Source organism: Nerophis lumbriciformis, linkage group LG26 (assembly GCF_033978685.3).
Source record: "Nerophis lumbriciformis linkage group LG26, RoL_Nlum_v2.1, whole genome shotgun sequence".
In the NCBI taxonomy this organism is placed as follows: domain Eukaryota; kingdom Metazoa; phylum Chordata; class Actinopteri; order Syngnathiformes; family Syngnathidae; genus Nerophis; species Nerophis lumbriciformis.
This window is the reverse complement of record NC_084573.2, coordinates 13,993,443-14,011,469: the sequence shown is the minus strand read 5'-3', so window position 1 is coordinate 14,011,469 and position 18,027 is coordinate 13,993,443. Positions and strand designations below refer to the sequence as shown.

General features: G+C 40.9%; 2 protein-coding genes across 2 annotated transcripts in view; one reads left to right on the top strand and one right to left on the bottom strand.

Moving 5' to 3' along the window:
- prdm1c (PR domain containing 1c, with ZNF domain) overlaps positions 1-930 on the bottom strand; it is a 44,347-nt gene extending 43,417 nt beyond the window's left edge. Inside the window, exon 1 of the mRNA XM_061986790.2 lies at positions 854-930. Within this exon, the coding sequence (XP_061842774.2) occupies positions 854-880 (27 nt within the window). The 5' untranslated portion in view covers positions 881-930. The remainder of the gene's footprint in view (positions 1-853) is intronic.
- prep (prolyl endopeptidase) overlaps positions 1-18,027 on the top strand; it is a 165,894-nt gene that overhangs the window by 61,890 nt on the left and 85,977 nt on the right. The window lies entirely within an intron of this gene.

The following is an 18,027-nucleotide window of genomic DNA, read 5'->3' as shown; positions in this document are numbered from 1 at the left end:
TTTGCACTTTATATGTACTATACTAACTTTCTGGGGTTATTTTTGTTTTAATATTGAAGTTGGCACACAAAATACATTACTTTATAACAACACAATGAACAATGAGTAGGCCTACAAATAATATTATTGTTAATACTATTTCATTAAAATGTTGTTGTTTTTTTAAGTTTGCACTTTATATAGATAGATAGATAGCACTTTATTGATTCCTTCAGGAGAGTTCCCTCAGGAAAATTAAAAATATATGTATAATTATATGTACTTTACACATTTTCTGGGGTTACTTTTGTTTTAATATTGAAGTCGGCATACAAAATACATTACTTCATAATAACAAAAGTCAAATAAAAATAAAATGAACAATGAGTCGGCCTACAAATAATATTACTTTTAGTACTATTTCATTAGAATGTTTTTTTATTTTATTTAAGTTTGCACATTTTATGTACTATACTCATTTTCTAGGGTTACTATTGTTTTAATATTGAAGTTGGCATACAAATTGCATTACTTTATAACAACAAAAGTCAAATAAAATGAACAATGAGTAGGCCTACTAATAAAGGGCAACAACTTTTCACCCTGTTTCGCTGTCTAAATAATTTTGCGCCTCGGAATGAGTTGTCACAAATGGTGACAACTCACTCCGAAACCCCGAGAGCTGTCGGTGACAGGGCAGAAATTATGTCGTAAAAATGGAGACATGAGTCAACGCCACACACAGCTGTAATATAATGAGGACGCCCTTTGTCTCTATATGCCCACCTCAGAGTGATGGAAATTAAAAAAAACAAAAAAAAACATCCTCCTCTGGTATATTATAATTAATAGTGAATGTAAAGAGTACACTTACTGTGAAGCCTTGAGAGGAGCCACACATAAGTGAGGCTGTGTGGAGAGCGTGAGTGTGTGTGAGCAACCAGTGTCTCCTTCCCCTCTCTAAATCTTTCTGTTTCTCATTCACTATCTCTCTCTCTCTCTTTTTCGCTCGCTCCCTATCTCTCTTTCTACCTGTTTGTGACTATACACTCCCTTTTCCTCCTCCCCTTTTGCCCCATGACTCCTCCTCAGTGTGTGTGTGTGTGTGTGTGTGTGTGTGTGTGTGTGTGTGTGTGTGTGTGTGTGTGTGTGTGTGTGTCACTCTCTTGCCCCGAAGGCGTGAGGCTTTCTCCAAAGGTGGTGGGGGCTGTCACGCAGCTATGTCCGGATCAGACCACATACGTCTTCATTCTTCCAAACATCCACTTGAGCGTGCCAACGCGGAGTTCGGAAGTGATGGCCGCTAATAGAAGGTGACATCATTTTGGCGCCCGGCGAGTAGAATGAAGTAAGTGACAGGCGATGTCACTTGAACGTCTGCCAGAGGCGGTTATAGCGAACAGTAATTAGGTTCAACGTTCAGCGTGAAACTGAAAGGAATGTTTACGATTGTATGTCGAAAAAAAAGCTGTCGGGGGTCAGTACGGGCGGGACTGGAGCCCATCGCGGCTGCATTCGGACGGAAGGCGGAGTACACCCAGGACAAGTCGCCACCGGGCCAACACAGATAGACTTAGACAAACTTTATTGATCCACAAGGGAAATTGTTCCACACAGTAGCTCAGTTACAAAGGATGGAAAGGATAATGCAGGGGGGGGGCACAGGTCCGGTGGCCATGGATGAAGTGCTGGCTGTCCAGAGTCGGGACCCAGGGTGGACCGCTCGCCTGTGCATCGGTTGGGCACATCTCTGCGCTGCTGACCTGTCTCCGCTAGGGATGGTCTCCTGCTGGCCCCACTATGGACTGGACTCTCGCTATTATGTTAGATCCACTATGGACTGGACTTTCACAATATTATGCTAGACCCACTATGGACTGGACTCTCACTATTATGTTAGATCCACTATGGACTGGACTCTCACTATTATGTTAGATCCACTATGGACTGGACTCTCACTATTATGTTAGATCCACTATGGACTGGACTTTAACAATATTATGCTAGACCCATTATGGACTGGACTCTCACTATTATGTTAGATCCACTATGGACTGGACTTTCACTGTTATGTTAGACCCACTATGGACTGGACTCTCACTATTATGTTAGATCCACTATGGACTGGACTCTCACTATTATGTTAGATCCACTAAGGGCTGGACTCTCACTATTATGTTAGATCCACTATGAACTGGACTCTCACTATTATGTTAGATCCACTATGGACTAGACTTTCACAATATTATGCTAGACCCACTATGGACTGGACTCTCACTATTATGTTAGATCCACTATGGACTGGACTCTCACTATTATGTTAGATCCACTATGGACTGGAATCTCACTATTATGTTAGATCCACTATGAACTGGACTCTCACTATTATGTTAGATCCACTATGGACTGGACTCTCACTATTATGTTAGATCCACTATGGACTGGACTTTCACAATATTATGCTAGACCCACTATGGACTAGACTCTCACTATTATGTTAGATCCACTATGGACTGGACTCTCACTATTATGTTAGATCCACTATGGACTGGACTCTCACTATTATGTCAGATCCACTATGAACTGGACTCTCACTATTATGTTAGATCCACTATGGACTGGACTTTCACAATATTATGCTAGACCCACTATGGACTGGACTCTCACTATTATGTTAGATCCACTATGGACTGGACTCTCACTATTATGTTAGATCCACTATGGACTGGACTCTCACTATTATTTTAGATCCACTATGAACTGGACTCTCACTATTATGTTAGATCCACTATGGACTGGACTTTCACAATATTATGCTAGACCCACTATGGACTGGACTCTCACTATTATGCTAGACCCACTATGGACTGGACTCTCACTATTATGTTAGATCCACTATGGACTGGACTTTCACAATATTATGCTAGACCCACTTGACGTCCATCGCATCCGGGGGGGAAGGGGAGGTCACCCACATCTGCGGTCCTCTCCAAGGTTTCTCATTGTCATCTCACTGGGTTGAGTTTTTCCTTGCCCTGATGTGGGATCTGAACCGAGGATGTCGTTGTGGCTTGTGCAGCCCTTTGAGACACTTCTGAATTAAGGCTATATAAATAAACATTGATTGATTGAGTATAAAGTAGACTAAAAATGTACAATAGTAGCAATATAAAATATAACATACATGTTATATTTACATATTATATATACAGTATATAATTCATACTGATGTATTATATTATCTTATATTTGTATATAATATATACAATATAGAATAAATCCCAATTACCATGTACAATATTATAGTATATGTAACAGCTGCAGCAAAAAAAAAATAATAGATAGACAGATAGACAGACGAGCATTCACCCTCCCATTCACACCCATCTATCCATCCATTTTATACCGCTTGTCCTTCTCGGGGTCGCAGGGGGGTGCTGGAGCCTATCCCAGCTGTATTATGTAGACAGACAACATTCACACACTAGGGCCAATTTAGTGTTGCCAATCAATCGATCCCCAGGTGCATGTTTTTGGAGGTGGGAGGTAAACCGGAGCACCCGGAGACCCCCCCTGGCCTAAAAAACACCCATTGGACATGCTTTGGTGTAAATTTGGCTCCACAATCAAATTTATAACCAATGTACAAAACCCAAATCCAGTGAAGTTGGCACGTTGTGTAAATCGTAAATAAAAACAGAATACAATGATTTGAAAATCCTTTTCAATTTATATTCAATTGAATAGACTGCAAAGACAAGATACTTAACGTTCGAACTGGGAAACTTTGTTATTTTTAAATATTTGTTCAATATTAACTCATTTGGAATTTGATGCCTGCGACATGTTTCAAAAAAGCTGGCACAAGTGGCAAAAAAGGCTGAGAAAGTTGAGGAACGCTCATCAAACACTTATTTGGAACATCCCACAGGTGAGCAGGCTAATTGGGAACAGGTGGGTGCCATGATTGGGTATAAAAGCAGCTTCCATGAAATGCTCAGTCATTCACAAACAATGATGGGACGAGAGTCACCACTTTGTCAACAAATGCGTGAGCAAATTGTCGAACAGTTGAAGAACAACATTTCTCAACCAGCTATTGCAAGGAATTTAGGGATTTCACCATCTACTGTCCGTAATATCATCAAAAGGTTCAGAGAATCTGGAGAAATCACTGCACGTAACATTGAATGCCCGTGACTTTCGATCTCTCAGGCGGTACGACATCAGTGTGTAAAGGATATCACCGCATGGGCTCAGGAACACTTCAGAAAACCACTGCCAGTAACAGTTTGTCGCTACATCTGTAAGTGCAAGTTAAAACTTCACGATGCAAAGCGAAAGCCATTTATCAACAACACCCAGAAGCGCCTGAGCTCATTTAAGATGGAAAAGTGTTCTGTGGTCTGACGAGTCCACATTTCAAATTGTTTTCAGAAACTGTGGACGTCGGGTCCTCCGGAGCAAAGAGGAAAAGAACCATTCGGACTATTATAGTCGCAAAGTTAAAAAGCCAGCATCTGTGATGGTATGGGGGTGTATTAATGCCCAAGGCATGGGTAACTTACACATCTGTGAAGGCACCATTAATGCTGAAAGGTACATACAGGTTTTGGAGCAACATATGTTGCCTTCCAAGCAACGTTATCATGGACGCCCCTGCTTATTTCAGCAAGACAGTGCCAAGCCACGTGTTAGAACAGCGTGGCTTCATAGTAAAAGAGTGCGGGTACTAGACTGGCCTGCCTATAGTCCATACCTGTCTCCCATTGAAAATGTGTGGCGCATTATGAAGCCTAAAATACCACAACGGAGACCCCCGGACTGTTGAACAACTTAAGCTGTACATCAAGCAAGAATGGGAAATAATTCCACCTGAAAAGCTTAAAAAATTGGTCTCCTCAGTTCCTAAACGTTTACTGAGTGTTGTTAAAAGGAAAGGCCATGTAACACAGTGGTAAAAATGCCCCTGTGCCAACTTTTTTGCAATGTGTTGCTGCCATTAAATTCTAAGTTAATGATTATTTGTAAAAAAAAAAAAATTACTTTTCTCAGTTGGAACATTAAATATATTGTCTTTGCAGTCCATTCAATTGAATATAAGTTGAAAAGGATTCGCAAATCATTGTATTCTGTTTTTATTTACGAATTACACAACGTGCCAACTTCACTGGTTTTGGGTTTTTTACTTTCTGTGTATGTCTGCAAGATGTTCGTTTATGGACGTTTTCAGGTTGCAAATGAAACCACACCCCACCCTCTCCAAAAGTATCATAATTGAGGTGTTGAATAAGTACACTGTTTAAAGGGGAACATTATCACCAGACCTATGTAAGCGTCAATATGTACCTTGATGTTGCAGAAAAAAGACCATATATTTTTTTAACCGATTTCCGAACTCTAAATGGGTGAATTTTGGCTAATTAAACGCCTTTCTAATATTCGCTCTCGGAGCGATGACGTCACAACGCGGCGTCACATCGGGAAGCAATCCGCCATTTTCTTAAACACCGAGTCAAATCAGCTCTGTTATTTTCCGTTTTTTCGACTGTTTTCCGTACCTTGGAGACATCATGCCTCGTCGGTGTGTTGTCGGAGGGTGTAACAACACAAACAGGGACGGATTCAAGTTGCACCAGTGGCCCAAAGATGCGAGAGTGGCAAGAAATTGGACGTTTGTTCCGCACACTTTACCAACGAAAGCTATGCTACGACAGAGATGGCAAGAATGTGTGGATATCCTGCGACACTCAAAGCAGATGCATTTCCAACGATAAAGTCAAAGAAATCTGCCGCCAGACCCCCATTGAATCTGCCGGAGTGTGTGAGCAATTCAGGGACAAAGGAACTCGGTAGCACGGCAAGCAATGGCGGCAGTTTGTTCCCGCAGACGAGCGAGCTAAACCCCCTATCGACCCGAGCTTCCCTGGCCTGCTGACATCAACTCCAAAACTGGACAGATCAGCTTTCAGGAAAAGAGCGCGGATGAGGGTATGTCTACAGAATATATTAATTGATGAAAATTCATATGCTGTAAACCTAGTTCATAGTTGTTAGTTTCCTTTAATGCCAAACAAACACATACCAATCGTTGGTTAGAAGGCGATCGCCGAATTCGTCCTCGCTTTCTCCCGTGTCGCTGGCTGTCGTGTCGTTTTCGTCGGTTTCGCTTGCATACGGTTCAAACCGATATGGCTCAATAGCTTCAGTTTCTTCTTCAATTTCGTTTTCGCTACCTGCCTCCACACTACAACCATCCGTTTCAATACATTCGTAATCTGTTGAATCGCTTAAGCCGCTGAAATCCGAGTCTGAATCTGAGCTAATGTCGCTATAGCTTGCTGTTCTTTCCGCCATGTTTGTTTGTGTTGGCTTCACTATGTGACGTCAGAGGAAAATGGACGGGTGTTTATAACGATGGTTAAAATCAGGCACTTTGAAGCTTTTTTTAGGGATATTGCATGGTGGGTAAAATTTTGAAAAAAATCTTCGAAAAATATAATAAGCCACTGGGAACTGATTTGTAATGGTTTTAACCCTTCTGAAATTGTGATAATGTTCCCCTTTAAATATATTTCTTGGAAGACGAACACAGTCGAAAATGAACGTCATATGTATTATATAGAGTCACTCGGTCACATATTTATTATATCACAACATTAGGTACACCTGCACACTAAAAAAAAAAAAAGGGATACTTTATCCTACCTTTTCTTGTGCTTCCTCAAACCAAGTTGCAATGTTGCGGTCTTTTCTCGTCGGAGTTTAGAAGGCCAATCCAATTTTGTTTTGGCCAGTCTTGACAAAAACAGTCCCGTGTAAAATGTCGTAAAGACAAATAAACACAGAGGTATTTATTCAATAGACATGACAACAAAAAGGAGGGCATTAGACACCAATGAATGACCCACAAAGCTCCAGGGAGCTGCCATTACATTCTCAAAGCCTGAAGAAGAGGTGGAGAAGCTCCTCTCCCTCTGTCTGATAGTTTTACTTCATGTCCCAAAACGTAGTGGCGTCACAATGTAGCCAATCTTTTCAAAAAAAAGACTGCAAAACACGGCGTTCAGAGGCTTCCAAAACAAGTGCGAGGACCTTACGATTTCATGCTTTGGCGTTATTTATCACGATGATTCAACATCGTAGCGACATTTATAAGCTAGAAACGACAAAAACCATACCTTTTTTAAAAGATGCTGACTCAGCTTACTCGCAAGCAAGTGCTTAAAGGTGACATTGGGCAAGTAACGTCTTGGAAGTAACTTCCTTTTACTCAATAATACACAACTCTTGCATGTTGGATGACCTTGCAAACACTGTTGCAACGATCCTCTAACACAGGGGTGTCAAACTCAAATACAGAGTGGGCCAAAATTTAAAACTGAACAAAGCCGCGGGCCAAGGCTGAACAAATTAACCTTTTTGATAGGGACCCAAACAAGTTTTGCATTGAATATTGAACAAGCAAGGCTTATATAACTTTATAGTGACATGCAAAATCGAGTTTCAAATAATAATAATAATAATAATAATAATAATTAAAAAATATCAATGGCATATCAAATACAATTTAAATAAAAATTGAATGCCTCTTTTCTATTTGCAGCCTTCTGAGGTAAATATCAACATTAACTTTTTCCACAGGCTAATAAATTTGAAAATAAAATAATGAATAAACCAACCATTAAGTACTTTAAACTGCTCAGTTTGCAACACATCTAATCTGATGTGCCCGAGCCAGACACTTGCCATCATTTCTTGGATGCTATCATTAATGTCGGGGCTCAGGCTTTGAGCTGAGGCAACCTTCATTATCGAACGAAGGTGTTCATCAGTCATTATATCTCGTATTCCACAGTCTTGGGAGCGTGCCTTACAGGCACTGCTCTTAACGTCCTCTACGAGCTGTCGTCACGTCCGCTTTTCATCCCTTCTAACAACGTGCCCGCCCAGTCACAAGATATGAGCGGCTTCTGTACGCACACACACGTAAATGCAAAGCATCAGTGGCCTAGTGGACCTACTCAGTGGCCTAGTAGTTAGAGTGTCCGCCCTGAGATCGGTAGGTTGTGAGTTCAAACCCCGGCCGAGTCATACCAAAGACTATAAAAATGGGACCTATTACCTCCCTGCTTGGCACTCAGCATCAAGGGTTGGAATTGGGGGTTAAATCACCAAAAATGATTCCCGGGCGCGGCCACCGCTGCTGCCCACTGCTCCCCTCACCTCCCAGGGGGTGACCAAGGGTGATGGGTCAAATGCAGAGAATAATTTCGCCACACCTAGTGTGTGTGTGTGACAATCATTGGTACTTTAACTTTAACTTTAACTTCATCAACAGCGATACAGTTTACACCGAGGGTGGCCGTATAAACAACTTTTGCACTGTTAGAAATATACGTCACCCTGTGAATCCACACCAAACAAGAATGACAAACACATTTTGGGAGAACATCCGCACAGTAACACAACATAAACACAACAGAACAAATACCCAGAACCCTTTGCAGCACTAACTCTTCCGGGACGCTGCAAAATACACCCCCGCTACCCCCCCCCCCCCCCCCCTCCGTGCGTCGGTTGAGGTGGGCGGGGTTGGAGGGGGCGGGGTTTGGTGGTAGCGGTGGTGTATATTGCATGGGATTCTGGGTATTTGTTTTGTTGTGTTTATGTTGTGTTATTGTGTGGATGTTCTACCCCCCCCCCCCCCCCCCCCCCCCCCCTCCTTATACTGGCACCCTCAGTGTAACCTGTATCGCTGAAGATCAAGTATGAGTTGCATTCACTTCTGTGTGTGTGCCAAAGTCGCACTTATTATGTAACTGAGCCAGCACTCGTTGGACTGGACGAAAAGGGGACGTTACAATTCTCGGGAGAGGCACTGACATTTGGGAGTCTCCCGGGAGGTTTGGCAAGTATGTGAATTAGCGGTGTACCGCGGCACCGCCGCTGTTTATAATCGGCGGGCCAGCTCTGGTGTTAATTTGATATCACCTCACGGGCCAAGCGAAATTACACGGCGGGCCAAATTTGGCCCGGGGGCCAAAGTTTGACACCCATGCTCTAACACAAAGTTTTTCAACCCTTTTTGAGGCAAGGCACATTTTTCTCATTTAAAAAATCCAGAGGCACATTACCAGCAGAAAACATTAAAAAAAATTAAACTCCACCAGGTCGTCATGCCTTATTTTGAGTTTGTTAGTGTTTTCCTGTGCTTTAGTTCTTGTCTTGCGCTGTTATTTTGGTGGCCCTTCCTGTTTTGTCGGTGTTTTGTCGGTGTCTTCCTTTGAGCACTATTCCGCGCACCTGCTTTGTGTTAGCAAGCAAGGCTATTTACATTGTTGCTATCCTTATTTGTGTGGACATTGTTGATTGTCATGTCAAAAACGGACGTACTTTGTGGACACAGCAAGTTTTTGCTGTCGTCCAGCGTTCTGTTTCTGTTTACTTTGTAGCCAGTTCAGTTTTACTTTCGTTTTGCATAGCCATTGCCTTTCCCTTTCGTTAATTTTTGGTTTAAGCATTACATACCTTTTTACCTGCACACTGCCTCCCGATGTGGTCTGCATATTGGGATCACAACAAACCGTTCTTGTCTTGCGCTGTTATTTTGGTGGCCCTTCCTGTTTTGTTGGTGTTTTCCTGTAGCAGTTTCATGTCTTCCTTTGAGCGCTATTCCGCGCACCTGCTTTGTGTTAGCAAGCAAGGCTATTTACATTGTTGCTATCCTTATTTGTGTGGACATTGTTGATTGTCATGTCAAAAACGGACGTACTTTGTGGACGCAGCAAGTTTTTTGCTGTCGTCCAGCGTTCTGTTTCTGTTTACTTTGTAGCCAGTTCAGTTTTACTTTCATTTTGCATAGCCATTGCCTTTCCCTTTCGTTAATTTTTGGTTTAAGCATTACATACCTTTTTACCTGCACCCTGCCTCCCGATGTGGTCTGCATATTGGGATTAAAACAAACTGTTCTTGTCTTGCGCTGTTATTTTGGTGGCCCTTCCTGTTTTGTTGGTGTTTTCCTGTAGCAGTTTCATGTCTTCCTTTGAGCGCTGTTCCGCGCTACAGCTTTGCGTTAGCAAGCAAAGCTATTTACATTGTTGCTATCCTTATTTGTGTGGACATTGTTGATTGTCATGTCAAGAACGGACGTACTTTGTGGACGCAGTAAGTTTTTGCTGTCGTCCAGCGTTCTGTTTCTGTTTACTTTGTAGCCAGTTTAGTTTATATTTCGTTTTGCATAGCCAATGCCTTTCCCTTTCGTTGATTTTTGGTTTAAGCATTACGTACCTTTTTACCTGCACACTGCCTCCCGATGTGGTCTGCATATTGGGATCACAACAAACCGTTCTTGTCTTGCGCTGTTATTTTGGTGGCCCTTCCTGTTTTGTCGGTGTTTTCCTGTAGCAGTTTCATGTCTTCCTTTGAGCGCTATTCCGCGCACCTGCTTTGTGTTAGCAAGCAAGGCTATTTACATTGTTGCTATTCTTATTTGTGTGGACATTGTTGATTGTCATGTCAAGAACGGACGTACTTTGTGGACGCAGTAAGTTTTTGCTGTCGCCCAGCATTCTGTTTCTGTTTACTTTGTAGCCAGTTCAGTTTTACTTTCGTTTTGCATAGCCATTGCCTTTCCCTTTCGTTAATTTTTGGTTTAAGCATTACATACCTTTTTACCTGCACACTGCCTCCCGATGTGGTCTGCATATTGGGATCACAACAAACCGTTCTTGTCTTGCGCTGTTATTTTGGTGGCCCTTCCTGTTTTGTCGGTGTTTTCCTGTAGCAGTTTCATGTTTTCCTTTGAGCGCTATTCCGCGCACCTGCTTTGTGTTAGCAAGCAAGGCTATTTACATTGTTGCTATCCTTATTTGTGTGGACTTTGTTGATTGTCATGTCAAGAACGGACGTACTTTGTGGACGCAGCAAGTTTTTGCTGTCGTCCAGCGTTCTGTTTCTGTTTACTTTGTAGCCAGTTTAGTTTATATTTCGTTTTGCATAGCCATTGCCTTTCCCTTTCGTTAATTTTTGGTTTAAGCATTGCATACCTTTTTTACCTGCACACTGCATCCCGATGTGGTCTGCATATTGGGATCACAACAAACCGTTCTTGTCTTGCGCTGTTATTTTGGTGGCCCTTCCTGTTTTGTCGGTGTTTTCCTGTAGCAGTTTCATGTTTTCCTTTGAGCGCTATTCCGCGCACCTGCTTTGTGTTAGCAAGCAAGGCTATTTACATTGTTGCTATCCTTATTTGTGTGGACATTGTTGATTGTCATGTCAAGAACGGACGCACTTTGTGGACGCAGCAAGTTTTTGCTGTCGTCCAGCGTTCTGTTTCTGTTTACTTTGTAGCCAGTTCAGTTTTACTTTCGTTTTGCATAGCCATTGCCTTTCCCTTTCGTTAATTTTTGGTTTAAGCATTACATACCTTTTTACCTGCACACTGCCTCCCGATGTGGTCTGCATATTGGGATCACAACAAACCATCCTCGTCTCACCTGACACTTTACGACTTTTACAAAGCAGTTAACTACCCGCTGCCACCTACTGACATGGAGTATTACGTGGTTACCCTGCCGAGTTTTACACAGCACAGACATTAAGCAACGGCACATTATTTGCAGATTATAATTATTGATTTGCAAAAAATATTTTTTGGACCAATTAGGTGAAGTTGCATAATTTCCCACGGCACACCGGACAATATCTAGTGTGCCGCGGCACAGTGGTTGAAAAATCTGCTCTAACATCGCCACAAATGTGTATCCATGATCAATTTCTGCTGAAATTGTGAAGAATTTACGCACTTAATAGTAGTGCAAAATTAATTTTTGCACGTGGTCTGTATTATTGCTAGTTTGGCTTGTCATGAATTAGATTTCATGGTGATTTCATTACTTAGTTGTAATAGTATTCATATTCTTGATATATTTGGATTACTATTCTGTTCAACTTGCATATGTCACAAAATTCCGGAAAACAATATTTTTTGGCACAAAATTTTGACTGTTTTGAAAGTAACTTTTTGGCATTGTGAACCAGGGTGAGTCGATCGACATAGACCACAGGTGTCAAACTCAAGGCCAAATCTGGCCCGCCATATTATTTTATGTAGCCCGCGAAAGCCCGGAAATAATATGTGTTAATAAAATGCTTCATCTTTTCCCCACTAAATATATTTGTTGTTTCCCTTTTGACATTAAAAATTATTAGAGATGTCCGATATTATCGGCCGATAAATGCGTTAAAATGTAATATCGGAAATTTTCGGTATCGGGTTTTTTTTATTATCGGTATCGTTGTTTTTGTTTGTTTGTTTGTTTTATTAAATCAACATAAAAAACACAAGATACACTTACAATTAGTGCACCAACCCAAAAAACCTCCCTCCCCCATTTACACTCATTCACACAAAAGGGTTGTTTTTTTCTGTTATTAATATTCTGGTTCCTACATTATATATCAATATATATCAATACAGTCTGCAAGGGATACAGTCCGTAAGCACACATGATTGTGCGTGCTGCTGGTCCACTAATAGTACTAACCTTTAACAGTTAATTTTACTAATTTTCATTAATTACTAGTTTCTATGTAACTGTTTATATATTGTTTTACTTTCTTTTTTATTCAAGAAAATGTTTTTAATTTATTTATCTTATTTTATAAAAAAATTTTAAAAGTACCTTATCTTCACCATACCAAATTAGGCATAATAATGTGTTATTTCCACGACTGCATATATCGGTTGATATCGGTATCGGTTGATATCGGTATCGGTAATTAAAGAGTTGGACAATATCGGAATATCGGATATCGGCAAAAAGCCATTATCGGACATCCCTAAAAATTATGTACTGCATGCAATTGCATAGCTTTTAAAATTCAATTTTATCAAAATCAAAATATTAGAGATGTCCGATATTATCGGCCAATAACTGCTTTAAAATATAATATCGGAAATTATCGGTATCGGCTTCAAAAAGTAAAATGTATGACTTTTTAAAACGCCGCTGTAAGGAGTGGTACACGGACGTAGGGAGAAGTACAAAGCGCCAATAAACCTTAAAGGCACTGCCTTTGCGTGCCGGCCCAATCACATAATATACGGCTTTTCAGTCACACAACTGAATGCCACGCATACTTGGTCAACAGCCATACAGGTCACACTGAGGGTGGCCATATAAACAACTTTAACACTGTTACAAATATGCGCCACACTGTGAACCCACACCAAACAAGAATGACAAACACATTCCGCACCGTAACACAACAGAACAAATACCCAGAATCCCTTGCAGCACTAACTCTTCCGGGACGCTACAATATACACCCCCCACTATCCTCTACCCCTAAACCCCGCCCCCACAACCCCGCCCACCTCAACCTCCTCATGCTCTCTCAGGGAGAGCATGTCCCAATTTCCAAGCTGCTGTTTTGAGGCATGTTAAAAAAAATAATGCACTTTGTGACTTCAATGATAAATATGGCAGTGCCATGTTGGCATTTTTTTCCATAACTTGAGTTGATTTATTTTGGAAAACCTTGTTACATTGTTTAATGCATCCAGCGGGGCATCACAACAACATTAGGCATAATAATGTGTTAATTCCACGACTGTATATATCGGAATCGGTTGATATCGGAATCGGTACTTAAGAGTTGGACAATGTCGGAATATCGGATATCGGCAAAAAAAGCCATTATCGGACATCTCTACAAAATATTATCATATATTCCAAAACATGTTTTTTGTTAAAACAAAGATAAATACTGTACTTAAATATCTGCTTGACTTATGAATTCAAAACAAATGATCAATCAAATTGTAGACTGTAACATTGACAATAGATATTACGGTTAAATTCCGCCGAATGAGTTTTTTTTTTACCGTAAAATCGACTTTGGTACTGTTTTTTTTTCTTATACAGTAGGACATTAACACATTAAAAAAGAAACAAAAAAAACATTAAAACAACAAGATTTTACTGTAAAAAAAAATAAATAAACTGGCAGCTCTGTTGCTTTAATTTTACCGCTGAAAACAGTGGTATTGTTTCTCCATTCTATTCCATTTATTCCATTTGTTTATATGCTGTAAAAAAAAACCCACTGCTTTTACTGTAAAATTCCGGTGACTGAGCTGCCAGTTTTTAAAGTAAAATGTAAATTTTTTTATTTTTTTTGCAGCTTATGTAAAAAATATCTATTGTTCATGTATTATATATTATATATATATATATATATATATATATATATATATATATATATATATATATATATATATATATATATATATATATACATGTTTATTCATATATTACTCATTGTTAAACATGGCCCCTGAGGGCAACCATAATTGCGATGTGGCCCTCAATGGAAACAAGTTTGACACCCCTGACATAGATGTTTGGCATGAAAAATGGATTGACATGTTCTTCTCGTCTTTTTTTTTTTTTTAGCAGGGCAAACTGAACACTTGTCTAAATGATTTACTGCTATGATTTAATTATGCAATGCTATCACTTTCCTGACTTTGTGGCGTATTTCTAGTCAATGTGTTTATTTCCTTTACGCAATATCATCAAAAACCGGTGGGAGGACCTATCGCATTCATTCTACAAAACCCAAAACCAGTGAAGTTGGCACGTTGTGTAAATCGTAAATAAAAACAGAATACAATGATTTGCAAATCCTTTTCAATTTATGTTCGAACTGAGAAAGTTTATTTTTTGGGGGAAATAATCATTACTTTAGAATTTAATGGCAGCAACACATGCAAAACAGTTGGCACAGAGGCATTTTTACCACTGTGTTACATGGCCTTTCCTTTTAACAACACTCAGTAAACGTTTGGGAACTGAGGAGACCAATTTTTTAAGCTTTTCAGGTGGAATTCTTTCCCATTCTTGCTTGATGTACAGCTTAAGTTGTACAACAGTCTCCATTGTGGTATTTTAGGCTTCATAATGCGCCACACATTTTCAATGGGAGACAGGTCTGGACTACAGACAGGCCAGTCTAGTACCCGCACTCTTTTACTACGAAGCCACGTTGTTGTAACACGTGCAGAATGTGGCTTGGCATTGTCTTGCTGAAATAAGCAGGGACGTCCATGAAAAACACCTTGCTTGGATGGCAACATATGTTGCTCCAAAACCTGTATGTACCTTTCAGCATTAATGGCGCCTTCACAGATGTGTAAGTTACCCATCACTTGGGCACTAATACACCCCCATACCATCACAGATGCTGGCTTCTGAACTTTGCGCCTATAACAATCCGGATGGTTCTTTTCCTCTTTTGTCCGGAGGACACGACGTCCACAGTATCCAAAAACAATTTATAATGTGAACTTGTCAGACCACAGAACACCATTCCACTTTGCATCAGTCCATCTTAGATGAGCCCCGGCCCAGCAAAGCCGGCGCCGTTTCTGGGTGTTGTTGATAAATGGCTTTCACTTTGCATAGTAGAGTTTTAACTTGCACTTACAGATGTAGCGACAAACTGTCGTTACTGACAGTGGTTTTCTGAAGTGTTCCTCAGCCCATGTGGTGATATCCTTTACACACTGATGTCGCTTTTTGATGCAGTACCGCCTGAGGGATCGAAGGTTTGTTATATCATCGCCTACGTGCAGTGATTTCTCCAGATTCTCTGAAACTTTTGATAATATTACAGACCGTAGATGGTGAAATCCCTAAATTTCTGGCAATAGCTCGTTGAGAAATGTTGTTCTCAAACTGTTGGACAATTTTTGTTCACAAAGTGGTGACCCTCGCCCCGTCCTTGTTTGTGAACGACTGAGCATTTCATGGAAGCTGCTTTTATACCCAATCATGGCACCCACCTACCTGTTCCCAATTAGCCTGTTCACCCTGTGGGATGTTCCAAATAAGTGTTTGATGAGCATTCCTCAACTTTCTCAGTCTTTTTTGCCACTTGTGCCAGCTTTTTTGAAACGTGCTGCAGGCATCAAATTCCAAATGAGCTAATATTTGCAAAAAATAACAAAGTTTGTAAGTTGGAACGTTAAATATCTTGTCTCTGCAGTCTTTTCAATTGAATATAAGTTGAAAAGGATTTGCAAATCATTGTATTCTGTTTTTATTTGCCATTTACACAACTTCACTGCGTTGTTGTTTTTGTTTTCGACGCATACTACAGGGTTTCACACTTGCTCCTCCCGCATGACACAATAGGGCCTTGTTCCGCGCCTCGTGCTTACTTGCGTTCAGCACAGCTTTCACTCTCGTCCCCCCTCCGTCCTCCCAAAAGCAACATTTATCTTGGCGCCGTGCCAAGCCATTCAAGAAGAGAAGGCTTCCTCGCACATCATCCTCACGTTTGACACGCCACACGTCGCAAACAACCCGCCCTGTGTTCCCGCTGCGTCTCCCACACTTTTTCTCCACTCGCCAGAGTTCACATTGTGTCTTCTTTATGTTGTTGTTTTTTTCCCCTCTTTTTTTTTTTTTTTTTTTTTTTGAACCACATCCTGTCCTGTTCGCCACACCTGACTAAGCTACTAATTACACGCGCTGACATGAGCCACCTTGTAATTTAGAATCCACTTCTCCATCTTACTGTTTGGCCCTTTTTGTTTTGCCTTAGGGTCATCTCATTCATCACCTTCTATTCAGCTCTCCTCCTCTTCCTCTCTAATGCTTCCCTATCGAAGCCTTCTCTCCCACCACCACCTCTAATAGCCGCATGCATTCTGTCAAGAACAATTTATATGCAGTAGCCGGGCCAAGACTGCTTTCAGAATGTTTAGCAGTGTGTGGATGGAGGTGTGTGATTATCATGTTTGCGTGCCAGCATTGGGAGTTGATTTTGAACAACTAGTTATTTGGTGTAAGAATGGTATGATAAGTGGCTTTAAGGAGGCGTGACAAAACCCCAAGGTAGAAAGTTCACTTAAGTGAAATTGGTAGATTTGTGGCGTTTTAATACGGAGAAAACATGCTTTCTTTTGATGTGATTTTTTTTTTTAATGTGTCTGTGGAGGGAGAGTGTGATCAACGCGCCTGCAGGAGCAAAGGTCACCGCCTCTGTCAATGGTGTTGAAGGCGGAGCACCATCGGCTAGTGCAGTGTTTTTCAACCACTAGTGTGCCGTGAGATACAGCCTGGTGTGCCGTGGGAGATTATCTAATTTCACCGATTTGGGGTAAAAAATATTTTTTGCAAACCAGTAATTATAGTCTGTAAATTATGTGTTGTTGTTGAGTGTCGGTGCTGTCTAGAGCTCGGCAGAGTAACCGTGTAATACTCTTCCATATCAGTAGGTGGCAGCAGGTAGCTAATTGCTTTGTAGATGTCGGAAACAGCGGGAGGCAGCGTGCAGGTAAAAGGGTGTCTAATGCTTAAACTAAAAATAAACAAAAGGTGAGTGCACCTAAGAAAAGGCATTGAAGCTTAGGGAAGGCTATGCAGAACGAAACTAAAACTGAACTGGCTACAAAGTTAAACAAAAACAGAATGCTGGACGACAGCAAAGACTTACTGTGGAGCAAAGATGGCGTCCACAATGTACATCCGAACATGACATGACAATTGACAATGTCCCCACGAAGAAGGATAAAAACAAAGTAGATGCGAAATATCGCTCAAAGGAAGACTTGAAACTGCTCCAGGAAAATACCAAAAAAAGAGAAAAAGCCACCAAAATTGGAGCGCAAGACAAGGAGTAAAACACTACACACAGGAAAACAGCAAAAAACTCCAAATAAGTCACGGCGTGATGTGACAGGTGGTGACAGTACACCTACTTTGAGACAAGAGCTATATTGATGCATAGTTGGTTATGGTTTTAATTCATATCCAACAATTGCGACGACTTTTTACTGTCAACTAAGTTTCGTTGTTTAATGATTTCTGCTGGTGGTGTGCCTCCGGATTTTGTCAACACAAAAAATGTGCCTTCTTTCAAAAAAGGTTGAAAATCACTGGGCTAGTGGTGGGTGGCGAGACACAGCTGGCAGGTGATAAGATTTCACAGGTGGTACGTGGTGATCAATGTTCCCTTTAAGGTGTGCGCCTG